The 12,204-nt window shown below is 42.7% G+C and overlaps 1 protein-coding gene across 3 annotated transcripts in view; it reads right to left on the bottom strand.

Moving 5' to 3' along the window:
• The window catches only part of FBXL4 (F-box and leucine rich repeat protein 4), a 68,830-nt gene that overhangs the window by 39,061 nt on the left and 17,565 nt on the right, over positions 1–12,204 (bottom strand). For all 3 annotated transcript variants that reach the window (XM_068231211.1, XM_068231210.1, XM_068231212.1), the window contains exon 4: positions 5,062–5,306. In XM_068231211.1, the coding sequence (XP_068087312.1) occupies positions 5,062–5,306 (245 nt within the window). The remainder of the gene's footprint in view (positions 1–5,061; positions 5,307–12,204) is intronic.

A 12,204-nucleotide genomic window follows, 5' to 3' on the forward strand; every position in this document is an offset into this window, starting at 1 on the left:
CCCCTTATCAATTCGCCAGGGCATTATTTACATCTGTCCTTCCCTGTAATAACCCACTGATCACCTGTCAATCACCCATCAATCACCCCCTGTCACTGCCACCCATCAATCACCCCTGTCACTGCCACCCATCAATCAGCCCCTAACCTGCCCCTTGCGGGCAAACTGATCACCCACCCACACCAATAGATCGCCCGCAGATCCGACATCAGATCACCACCCAAGCGCAGTGTTTCCATCTATTCTCTCCTCTAAACACCCACTAATTACCCATCAATCACCCCCTATCACCACCTGTCACTGTTACCCATCAGATCAGACCCTAATCTGCCCCTTGCGGGCACCCAATCACCCGCCTACACGCTTAGATTGCCCTCAGACCCCCCCTTATCAATTCGCCAGGGCATTATTTACATCTGTCCTTCCCTGTAATAACCCACTGATCACCTGTCAATCACCTATCAATCACCCATCAATCACCCCCTGTCACTGCCACCCATCAATCACCCGCTGTCACTGCCACCCATCAATCAGCCCCTAACCTGCCCCTTGCGGGCAATCTGATCACCCACCCACACCAATAGATCGCCCGCAGATCCGACGTCCGATCACCTCCCAAGTGCAGTGTTCACATCTGTTCTCTACCCTAAACACCCACTAATTACCCATCAATCACCCCCTGTCACTGCTACCTATCAGATTAGACCCCTATCTGCCCCTAGGGCACTCAATCACCCGCCCACACCCTCAGAATGCCCTCAGACCCCAGCCCTGATCACCTCGCCAGTGCATTGCTTGCATCTATTCCCCCCTCTAATCACACCTTGAGACACCCATCAATCACCTCCTGTCACCCCCTAGCACACCTACCCATCAGATCAGGCCCTAATTTGCCCCGTGTGGGCTCCTGATCACTCGGCCAAACCCTCAGATCCCCCTCAGACCCCCTTCCGATCACCTCCCCAGTGCATTGATTGCATCTATTTTCCCCTCTAACCACCCCCTCAGACACCCATCAATCACCTCCTGTCACCCCCCTAGCACTCCTATCCATCAGATCAGGCCCAATACAACCTGTCATCTAAAAGGCCACCCTGCTTATGACCGGTTCCACAAAATTCGCCCCCTCATAGACCACCTGTCATCAAAATTTGCAGATGCTTATACCCCTGAACAGTCATTTTGAGACATTTGGTTTCCAGACTACTCACGGTTTTGGGCCCGTAAAATGCCAGGGCGGTATAGGAACCCCACAAGTGACCCCATTTTAGAAAAAAAGACACCCCAAGGTATTCTGTTAGGTGTATGACGAGTTCATAGAAGATTTTATTTTTTGTCAAAAGTTAGCGGAAATTGATTTTTATTGGGTTTTTTTCACAAAGTGTCATTTTTCACTAACTTGTGACAAAAAATAAAATCTTCTATGAACTCGCCATACACCTAACGGAATACCTTGGGGTGTCTTCTTTCTAAAATGGGGTCACTTGTGGGGTTCCTATACTGCCCTGGCATTTTAGGGGCCCTAAACCGCGAGGAGTAGTCTAGAAAACAAATGCCTCAAAATGACCCGTGAATAGGACGTTGGGCCCCTTAGCGCACCTAGGCTGCAAAAAAGTGTCACACATGTGGTACCGCCGTACTCAGGAAAAGTAGTATAATGTGTTTTGGGGTGTATTTTTACACATACCCATGCTGGGTGGGAGAAATTTCTATGTAAATGGTCAATTGTGTGTAAAACAAATCAAACAATTGTCATTTACAGAGATATTTCTCCCACTTAGCATGGGTATGTGTAAAAATACACCCCAAAACACATTATACTACTTCTCCTGAGTACGGCGGTACCACATGTGTGGCACTTTTTTACACCCTAAGTACGCTAAGGGGCCCAAAGTCCAATGAGTACCTTTAGGATTTCACAGGTCATTTTGCGACATTTGGTTTCAAGACTACTCCTCACGGTTTAGGGCCCCTAAAATGCCAGGGCAGTATAGTAACCCCACAAATGACCCCATTCTAGAAAGAAGACACCCAAAGGTATTCCGTTAGGAGTATGGTGAGTTCATAGAAGATTTTATTTTTTGTCAAAAGTTAGCGGAAAATTGATTTTTATTGTTTTTTTCACAAAGTGTCATTTTCCACTAACTTGTGACAAAAAATAAAATCTTCTATGAACTCACCATACTCCTAACGGAATACCTTGGGGTGTCTTCTTTCTAAAATGGGGTCATTTGTGGGGTTCCTATACTGAACTGGCATTTTAGGGGCTCTAAACCGTGAGGAGTAGTCTGGAAATCAAATTTCGCAAAATGACCTGTGAAATCCTAAAGGTACTCATTGGACTTTGGGCCTTTTAGCGCAGTTAGGGTGCAAAAAAGTGCCACACATGTGGTATTGCCATACTCGGGAGAAGTAGTACAATGTGTTTTGGGGTGTATTTTTACACATACCCATGCTGGGTGGGAGAAATACCTCTGTAAATGACAATCTTTTGATTTTTTTACACACAATTGTCCATTTACAGAGTTATTTCTCCCACCCAGCATGGGTATGTGTAAAAATACACCCCAAAACACATTGTACTACTTCTCCCGAGTACGGTGATACCACATGTGTGGCACTTTTTTGCACCCTAACTGCGCTAAAGGGCCCAAAGTCCAATGAGTACCTTTAGGATTTCACAGGTCATTTTGCGGAATTTGATTTCCAGACTACTACTCACGGTTTAGGGCCCCTAAAATGCCAGGGCAGTATAGGAACCCCACAAATGACCCCATTTTAGAAAGAAGACACCTCAAGGTATTCCGTTAGGAGTATGGTGAGTTCATAGAAGATTTTATTTTTTGTCACAAGTTAGTGGAAAATGACACTTTGTGAAAAAAACAATAAAAATCTATTTTCCGCTAACTTTTGACAAAAAAATAAAATCCTCTATGAACTCACCATACTCCTAATGGAATACCTTGGGGTGTCTTCTTTCTAAAATGGGGTCATTTGTGGGGTTCCTATACTGCCCTGGCATTTTAGGGGCCCTAAACCGCGAGGAGTAGTCTTGAAACAAAAATGACCTGTGAAATCCTAAAGGTACTCATTGGACTTTGGGCCCCTTAGTGCAGTTAGGGTGCAAAAAAGTGCCACACATGTGGTATCGCCGTACTCGGGAGAAGTAGTACAATGTGTTTTGGGGTGTATTTTTACACATACCCATGCTGGGTGGGAGAAATAACTCTGTAAATGGACAATTGTGTGTAAAAAAAATGAAAAAATTGTCATTTAGAGAGAGATTTCTCCCACCCAGCATGGGTATGTGTAAAAATACACCCCAAAACACATTCTACTACTTCTCTTGAGTACGGCAATACCACATGTGTGGCACTTTTTTGCAGCCTAACTGCGCTAAGGGGCCCAAAGTCCAATGAGCACCTTTAGGCTTTACAGGGGTGCTTACAAATTAGCACCCCCCAAAATGCGAGGACAGTAAACACACCCCACAAATGACCCCATTTTGGAAAGTAGACACTTCAAGGTATTCAGAGAGGGGCATGGTGAGTCCGTGGCAGATTTCATTTTTTTTTGTCGCAAGTTAGAAGAAATGGATTCTTTTTTTTTTTCTTTTTTTTTGTCACAAAGTGTCATTTTCCGCTTACTTGTGACAAAAAATAATATCTTCTATGAACTCACTATGCCTTTCAGTGAATACTTTGGGATGTCTTCTTTCCAAAATGGGGTCATTTGGGGGGTATTTATACTATCCTGGAATTCTAGCCCCTCATGAAACATGACAGGGGGTCAGAAAAGTCATAGATGCTTGAAAATGGCAAAATTCACTTTTTGCACCATAGTTTGTAAATGCTATAACTTTTACCCAAACCAATAAATATACACTGAATGGTTTTTTTTGTTATCAAAAACATGTTTGTCCGCATTTTTCGCGCTGCATGTATACAGAAATTTTACTTTATTTGAAAATTGTCAGCACAGAAAGTTAAAAAAATCATTTTTTTGCCAAAATTCATGTCTTTTTTGATGAATATAATAAAAAGTAAAAATCGCAGGAGCAATCAAATAGCACCAAAAGAAAGCTTTATTAGTGACAAGAAAAGGAGCCAAAATTCATTTAGGTGGTAGGTTGTATGAGCGAGCAATAAACCGTGAAAGCTGCAGTGGTCTGAATGGAAAAAAAGTGGCCGGTCCTTAAGGGGTAGAAAGACTGTGGTCCTCAAGTGGTTAAGGTCCACCAGGGGAGGGTTCTGTGTGAGAGCAGGGAGAGATTAGGTTATAGTTAGGTTCAACATTATCTGTAAATTTACTGATAATGTAATACCTCAATTAAATAGTTATTTATCGTTTTTGTTATTTTTTGTTTTTTAACGTTGCGCTTAAATTGTTTTTTACTGATATTGCTAGTAATATCGTTATTTAAAGAGAACCCGAGGTGTGTTTAATGAATGTTATCTGTATACAGAGGTTGGATCTGCCTATACAGCCCAGCCTCTGTTGCTATCCCAAACCCCACTAAGGTCCCCCTGCACTCTGCAATCTCTCATAAATCACAGCCATGCTGTGAGGCTGTGTTTACATCTGTAGTGTCAGTCTCAGCTGCTCCCCCGCCTCCTGCATAGCTCCGGTCCCTTCCCCCCGTCCCTTCCCTCCAATCAGCAGGGAGGGAAGGGATGCAGGCGGGGACTGGAGTTCTGCAGGAGGCGGGGAGAGCAGCAGACTGACACTATAGAGATAAACACAGCCAGCTCTGACAAGCTGTCAGCAGCGTGGCTGTGATTTATGAGGGATTGCAGAGTGCAGGAGGACCTTAGGGGGGTTTGGGATAGCAACAGAGGCTGGGCTGTATAGGCAGATCCAGCCTCTGTATGCAGATAATATTCTTTAAACCCACCTCGGGTTCTCTTTAACTTCGCGCCTAAATTAGCTTGCGACTTTTTCAAATTTATGCAGAAGAAACCATGAAGATATGCTCCATTCTGAGAATGAGGTTTTATTAAACTGGGCCAGCAATAAGCATCCAGGTCACACACTTGACCAGCAATGTGAACATAGACTTACCTGCTAAATCCTGAGGTAGAGATAAAGCCTCTGTTCCCAGTCCAAGACAAATTAAGCCACTGGACTAATGTGCATCGTGGCAATAAGTGTTCCAGGGAAGCATCATTCAAACTGGCCCAATAAGGCTGTAAACTGAGTTGGGTGTATTGATGAGGGTCACAGCAGTGCTGATACAGAAGCTTGCATGTCTGCGCTAGTCGACATAGATCCGGAAGTGCTAAGTGACTAATGATCAGTTGTATTAGCTGTAAGATAAATAAAAAAAAGACAAATTACACAATGTAGCTATAATGTGAATGAAGTATAGAGGAAAAACAGTGGTTACCATTTTTACCATGCAGCAATATCATGTTCTGTTCAAACTTGAAAAGGTTTCATCAAAATATGCAGGGTTTCCCAGATACAAAAAGCATATTGGTGGGTTAACTGGCTTTTCCCCAGTGTAATCTTAAACTGTAAACCTTGCTGAGGGGCAGTAGAGGCCAGGCAGACATTCGCCAGCTGAAATGATTGTCTTCATTACAGCAAATACTTTGTCTCAACTCAGAAAAGTGGCATGTAATTGGCAATTTTGAATGCATTTTGGATGGGACATAAAACATGCAATGCACATAAAGCATTTTTGAATTATACATTTTTATTACCCTGCTTGTTGAGTTTGTAAAGCTGTCTTCCTGTTCAAGTGTCAGATGCTACTTTCCCGGTAAGACAGCAAGTCTGTGAGCCATCCAAACTCCTCTCACTCTCCAGTTATTACCCACATGCAGTAGTCAGGGAAGAGCTGGGTGAGGCACCCACTAGTTTTCCTCTGAGTAAAAACATAACTTGCCCACTTCCTTTCCCATGTTCCACAGAAGGGACAGAGGGAGGAGGTGAGAAGGTAACCTGGTGGCTTTGTGCTGGGGAACCAAGAGATTGTGAGTCAGATGAACCTATAAAATAGAAAGACAAGCCCAAATTCCATATTGCACTAAATCAGCTAAATAGGAATATGGATGTTGGAAAACAAAAATGGAGGTACTCACAAATCTGGATTGTCCCCAAGACAACCACTGTATAAGCGAATGATAAGTATGTATCAGCCCCTACTCAGGTATGTCTAGATCTCCCCAGAATGGTTTGTCACACTATAATGTATGACACTAAGGTAGATAGCCAAAGGCTTCCAAAATATATGTTTTTCAAAAAAGTATTTAAAAACGGGATAGTAAGAGTCACGTACCTCCCAGAAAAAGTGCCACAAACCATTAGTGAAGCCAAAGATTTCGTCAAAGCACTTCAGACAATGCGCAATCCCACTTTCCCAGGACTTTTTATGCCTAAAATAGTGGCTAAAAAACAGTGGCCTCCAGATGTCTACCTCTGCAGGGAAAGCAACTTCCACTCATCTGGCAGCTCCATACTTTGTGCACAGATCTCTGGGTCATGTGACTGACTTTTCCAAAGGGCATTTCACTGGAATGGCTGCATCAAAAATGAAAACTGTGTGAGTAATGGCATAGTTCTCTATACACCTTTACTGAAAAACAAAAAAATCTTTGGGAGGGTGAACTATGACTTCAATGAATTAAAAAGTGTTCAGTTTTAAAGCAATACTGTGAAGTATGCTTAAATTTGCATAATCCCACATCAACTCTACTATGCAATAATTATTTGCATAGCATTGACCATCCCAACTTCAAATTGTGACTCACATAGAAGGATTGTTACTACAAAAAGTCTGGATTTTTCCAGGACTACCTTGTCACACTCACCTCCCAGATGTTCCAGCACAAGGCTCTGCTGTTATGGCGTTCTGAGACGCAGTTCTGGGAGCTCTGCCGTGAGAGCATGGATGCCATTCTCACATGGTCTTGTCAGGCCTTCCTCAAAACCGCATCGCCCCCCTAAAATCCATCATGAACGCAGCAGCCAGACTCATCTACTCCTCCCACCGCTCTGTCTCCACAACTCCCCTACGCAAATCCCTTCATTGGCTTCCAATTCACTTCAGAATCAGCTTCAAGATCCTATGTTTGGCATACAAATCCATACACAAGTCCTGCCCAACCTACATCTCTGACCTGGTCAGCAGATATACACCTGGCCGCCCACTTCGCTCCTCCAACGACCTCCTCTTAACCACCCCACGCATCTCGCACTCCCATGCCAGACTGCAGGACTTCACTAGAGCTGCCCCTATCCTGTGGAACTCTCTCCCACTGCCCATCAGGCTCGCTCCCACCTTCAAAAAAGCACTCAAAACTCACTTCTTCAAGGAGGCCTACATCAACTCAACACTACCCTAATCCTTTCTGCCAATAACTTCTTGATGCACCCCCTCCTTTTGTGTCACCAGCCCCTCCCTCTAGATTGTAAGCCTTTGGCAGGGCCCTCTCCCCTTGTGTATCATACTCGACTGTGTGCACTTTACCCAGAATTTGGAACTGGTAATTTTTTACCACTACCATTCCAGTTTATGATCTGGCATTGTCCTATTATCTGCATTGTGTTATGTACCTTATTGCTATTACCTGTATTGTTTCTATGGTCTGTTACCTGTATTGTTCTGTCAACCCTGTTATCATTGTCTGTAATCCTATTTATTGTACAGCGCTGCGTAATATGTTGGCGCTATATAAACCTAATAAATAATAATAATAATAATAATGGTCCCGCCAGGTCCTTTCCTGTGGCCTGCATGCAGTCTCATGCACTTTCTGTGCATGTAAATGCGGGGGGAGGGAGGGGGGGAGCTGATCAAAGCCACTGGCACATAGGACAGACTTATTTAAATCCTAAGCTTACCTAGAATGGTTGTGCAGGCAAGTCAATCAATCAAAAGGAATTGTTGGAGGGAAAAGGGAAAAAAAAAAAAAAAAAAAAAAAAAAAAAAAAAAAAAAAAAGCACCTGCCTGCTCCAACTCATTATTCAGATGTCTGAAGGGCCCTACATTACAAGACCATTATTGCAGTAAATTGCAGTAAAATTTAAAATACATGCGTACACATACTACGGTAATTTGTATTTACAATTTTCCAAAGGTAAAATGCACTATGAATTAATTTTTTCTTTTGCAGCTGTCACTCAAAGTAGTCAGTATTAAATATCTGACAGGTTTTGGACTAGTCCATCTCCTCACGGGAGATTCTCAAAATCCCCTTCATTCTTTACAAAAGCAAGAAGTTTTGAATCAGGATGATACCATTTATTGGCTAACTTTTACATGGCTAACACGGTACAACACTTTACTGATTCTTTACAAAAGCAATACCTGGAAAGGATCCTTACAAAGATGCCAGCACTCCTCCCTCCTCACTTGTCCAACATTTTGACAGCTGAACTGAGCAATTGCCATTCACTAAGCACGTTTAAAAATAAAGAAAACCCCAAGAATCCTCCATGAAGAGATGGACTAGTCCAAAACCTGTCAGATCTATTGGATTTTTATTATCAACCGAAAATTACAGGAGCATTAGGAGAAAAGTAAATTACAGGTAGCCCCGGTTAACAAACGAGATAGGGACTGTAGGTTCGTTCTTAACCTGAATCTGTTCTTAAGTCGGAACAATGTGCTATCTCTGTCCCCTGTACCTCCTCTGTGCCCCCCTGTACCTCTACTGTCCCCCTCTGCCCTCTGTGCCTGCTTATACAAGTTTAAAAGCCATTTTTTTCTTCGAATTTTTTTAAAATAGATTTTCTCAAAAACGACAAGTCCAATTTGAAAAGTTTTTTTTTTTTTTGGCTTGTTCCCATGGAAACACTGAATCCATGCCGTTCGTATCAGCGGGTCGTTTGTAAGTCGGGGACTACCTGTATAGTACATTTTACTCTGGGAGAAATGTACTTATTTTCAATTTTAAATGTTTTTGTGATAGTGGTCCTTTAGCCATGGGCCCATTTCACCACTGGAATATATGCTGACTTCAGGTGCAGAGAGGAGCATTTCCATTGGGTGCTTTCCACAATTTCCAAAGCTACTTCTGCTGAGCAGTTAGTCTGAGAAGATTCAAGTGGAGTGTCACTAGACTGGCCACCAGAGCTCAAGTTGAAAGTGCTGGATGAAGATGAAAAAAGCCCTATAGCAGAATTTGATGAGACTCCTGAGCACAGCTGAGCAAAAGCTTCCACCTCTATGGATATGAGTGGATATGGCAACCTGCAATCATATTAAATGTTGAGATGTAAGAAGAGGAGCGCTGTCTACATATATATTAATAGACTGATCTGTGGATTTATGATAGCGAAGACTCTGAACTGTGTGGAAATACGCTTAAATCAAGTAATCAGTATTTTGGAAGTCGAGTGGGTGGGCGCACTCTGCACCATTATAATATATGTAGTGAAACTTTCCAGCAGAGACAGTCCGTCTTATTGTAGCCCACACTAAGCAGATTAAAATTAATTAAAAAGTATGCAAAATGCATTCAAGTAGCCTGCTTCTTCATTCAGCTTTATTTTTGCTACCCCTTAATTAGGACTCTAGAAGCCTACACAACCTTACAGTAAACCTGGCTAGGGATGGCCCTGTCCTGGAGAACTCATGAAAAAGCATGTGATCAGTTAGATCAGCTGATAGATTTGTAAGGCTCCGATTTGCTGCTCATGATCATGTGTTAAACCAGGAAGTCATAACAGCAAATCAGAACCTTACAAATCTATCAGCTGACCAAACTGATCACATGCTTCTCCATGAGTTCTCCTAGGTTGGGCCATCTCTAACCCTGGCGTGTTTCTAAAAACACGACTGTAGTGAAGGTTATGTAGCACATGAAAATGGGGTGCCAAAATGCCACAGCCAGTCAATGAAAGTGTCATTCTTCTGTTTCTGCACCAACGGTTAGCTGAGGTATGGAGAATGCCAGCAATACAATGATGCCCATTTTATGGTAAATTAATGCACATTTATGCAGCTTGGAAAAGGACCAAACATTGGTCCACTTTCAAGCTGCATACATTTCCGTAAAATTACCATAGCAATTTCTATCAACTACTGTATGAGTTATTTGCATTATTTTTAATGGTCACTGAGAAGTTAATAATCCGGGCTTGCCTGGAGATTTTACACAAACTGTATGCAGCTTGGAAATGGCCCAATGAAAAGGAAATGCACTTCATCGGCCCAATTTCAAGCTGAATACAATCTGCATTAAAGCTGCATGCAAGGCAGAATTATTTGCACCTCATTGACCATCTGTAATGGGAGCCACCTAGAGCCCATTTTGGAAGACTGGATGAGCATCTTGGTAAGTGAGGTTTGATGTTAAAGTAACCCAGAGATGAAGAAATTGCAAAAATCGGACCTCCCGTGCATGCGCAGAAGACCCAGGCTGGATGAGACTGAGACAGTTCCCGAGGCTGAGCGTGGCTGAACAGCAGACCACGCGAGGACGGAGAGAGACTCACATGTGTTTATGCTGCTGGAGGAAACAGCCAGTAAGTATCGATTTATGTCATTTCTTCAGCTCTGATACACTTTAAAAAGAGTCTTATGGTGCATTCAAACTCCAAAAACTAGGGCTAGGTTCACAGTGGTCAGTTGCATAACGCACGCATTATAATGACTGTTAACTGCAATGGAGACTGGCCGTAGAATTTAATACAAAGCCTGCATGTAGTCAGTTAGAATAATCAGATCAGTTACAACGCAGCACTGTGAAGGCCCATAGAATTGTAGGGGGACTGAGTTAACATACAGAATTCTTCTGCAATGCAGCTGATCACTGTGAACAAGGCCTGAATGACAGACACGTCACTGCAGTTGCTGGCACTTTTAGCAATTGTTGCCTGGCACCAACCGGCTCTTCTAACAGAAAATGACTGGTGCTTTAAGAAGAGAAGAGATTTCTAGTAATTTTAGCGGCATTGACAGGTATTTCCCACTGATGCCTACTGAGGTCAAGTCACTAGTCAGCGCCACCAAACTGCCTGGAGCAAGATTCTAACGAAGCCAGCCCGAGCCAAGCTTGTGGTGTGACGTGCACGCATTAAGAAAAACTGTGTTTACGTACAGTGTGCTAGGAGTCAAAAAGCACCAATAACTGCTAGCAATCTCCTGCAGTGCAGACTAGCCCTTAGTGTTCTGTTACACACTTCGTACCAGTCACCATACCACTACCAAATCTATAGCACAGTTGCTGTTAATGCTATCCAATGAAGAAGTGCCCAACCATGTCACCCAAGCAGTAACTTACCACAGACTTGCATTGTAGATGCTACTTGTGGCTGTTTTATAGAAGAGATCTGTTGCTGTTGTAGCAGATGATTGCAGCCACAAAACCAGCATATAAAAGTATCAAGATGCAGATTGTATGACATAGTAGCAATGCCACTGGAAAAAATTAGCAACAACTTTACTAAAGATTTGAAAAAAAAAAAAAAAACACATCAATCCATTAATTTCAGCCAGGAGAGAAAAAAAAAACAACTAAGGAAAAATTAGGTACTTTCCAGTCCTGCACCCTCACATATTTGATCTAGAAGGCAAAAAAATTCTTACAAGGCTTGGGCCAATAAGCCTTTAAAAGCCAAAAAGAATATTTGTGACCCCATGTGGGTCAGATAAAATGCCTAGATTATAATTATTTATTATTTATATAGCGCCAACATCTTCCAAAGCGCTGTACAGAGTATATTGTCTTGTCACTTAACTGTCCCTCAGAAGGGCTCACAATCAAATTACTTCTTTAGTTATGTATCAGTGTATGTATCAGTGTATGTATCACGTACAGTGCTGCTCGTAATTATTCATGCCCTTGGCAAATTTGAATTAAAGTTACTGTATATTCTGGCGTATAAGATACGTTTTAGCCCTTGAAAATCATCTGAAAAGTCAGGGGTCGTCTTATACGCCGGGTGTCATTAATGTTAGGTGATATGCCCTATCCTGTTAACGCCTCTCAGATCTTGCTGCTGAGGACTGTAGTGAAGCGGCGCAGGCACACATGTGCGAGATCTGAGAGGCAGAGAAGGGGGTTAATAGAATACAAGGGTGAGCCAGAAGGGTGAAAAAGGCGTGTTTTATGAGCACAGCGCAATCTATTCTTCCATACCGCAGGTAGACAAGGAGATCTGATCAATCCGCTTAGGGAGAGGGAGAGTTGACAAATCCAACCAGTCAATCGTCTATATAGTGTTATATACTGGGAACCACATACAGTACA

The sequence above is a fragment of the Hyperolius riggenbachi genome, chromosome 4 (assembly GCF_040937935.1).
Source record: "Hyperolius riggenbachi isolate aHypRig1 chromosome 4, aHypRig1.pri, whole genome shotgun sequence".
Classification (NCBI taxonomy): domain Eukaryota; kingdom Metazoa; phylum Chordata; class Amphibia; order Anura; family Hyperoliidae; genus Hyperolius; species Hyperolius riggenbachi.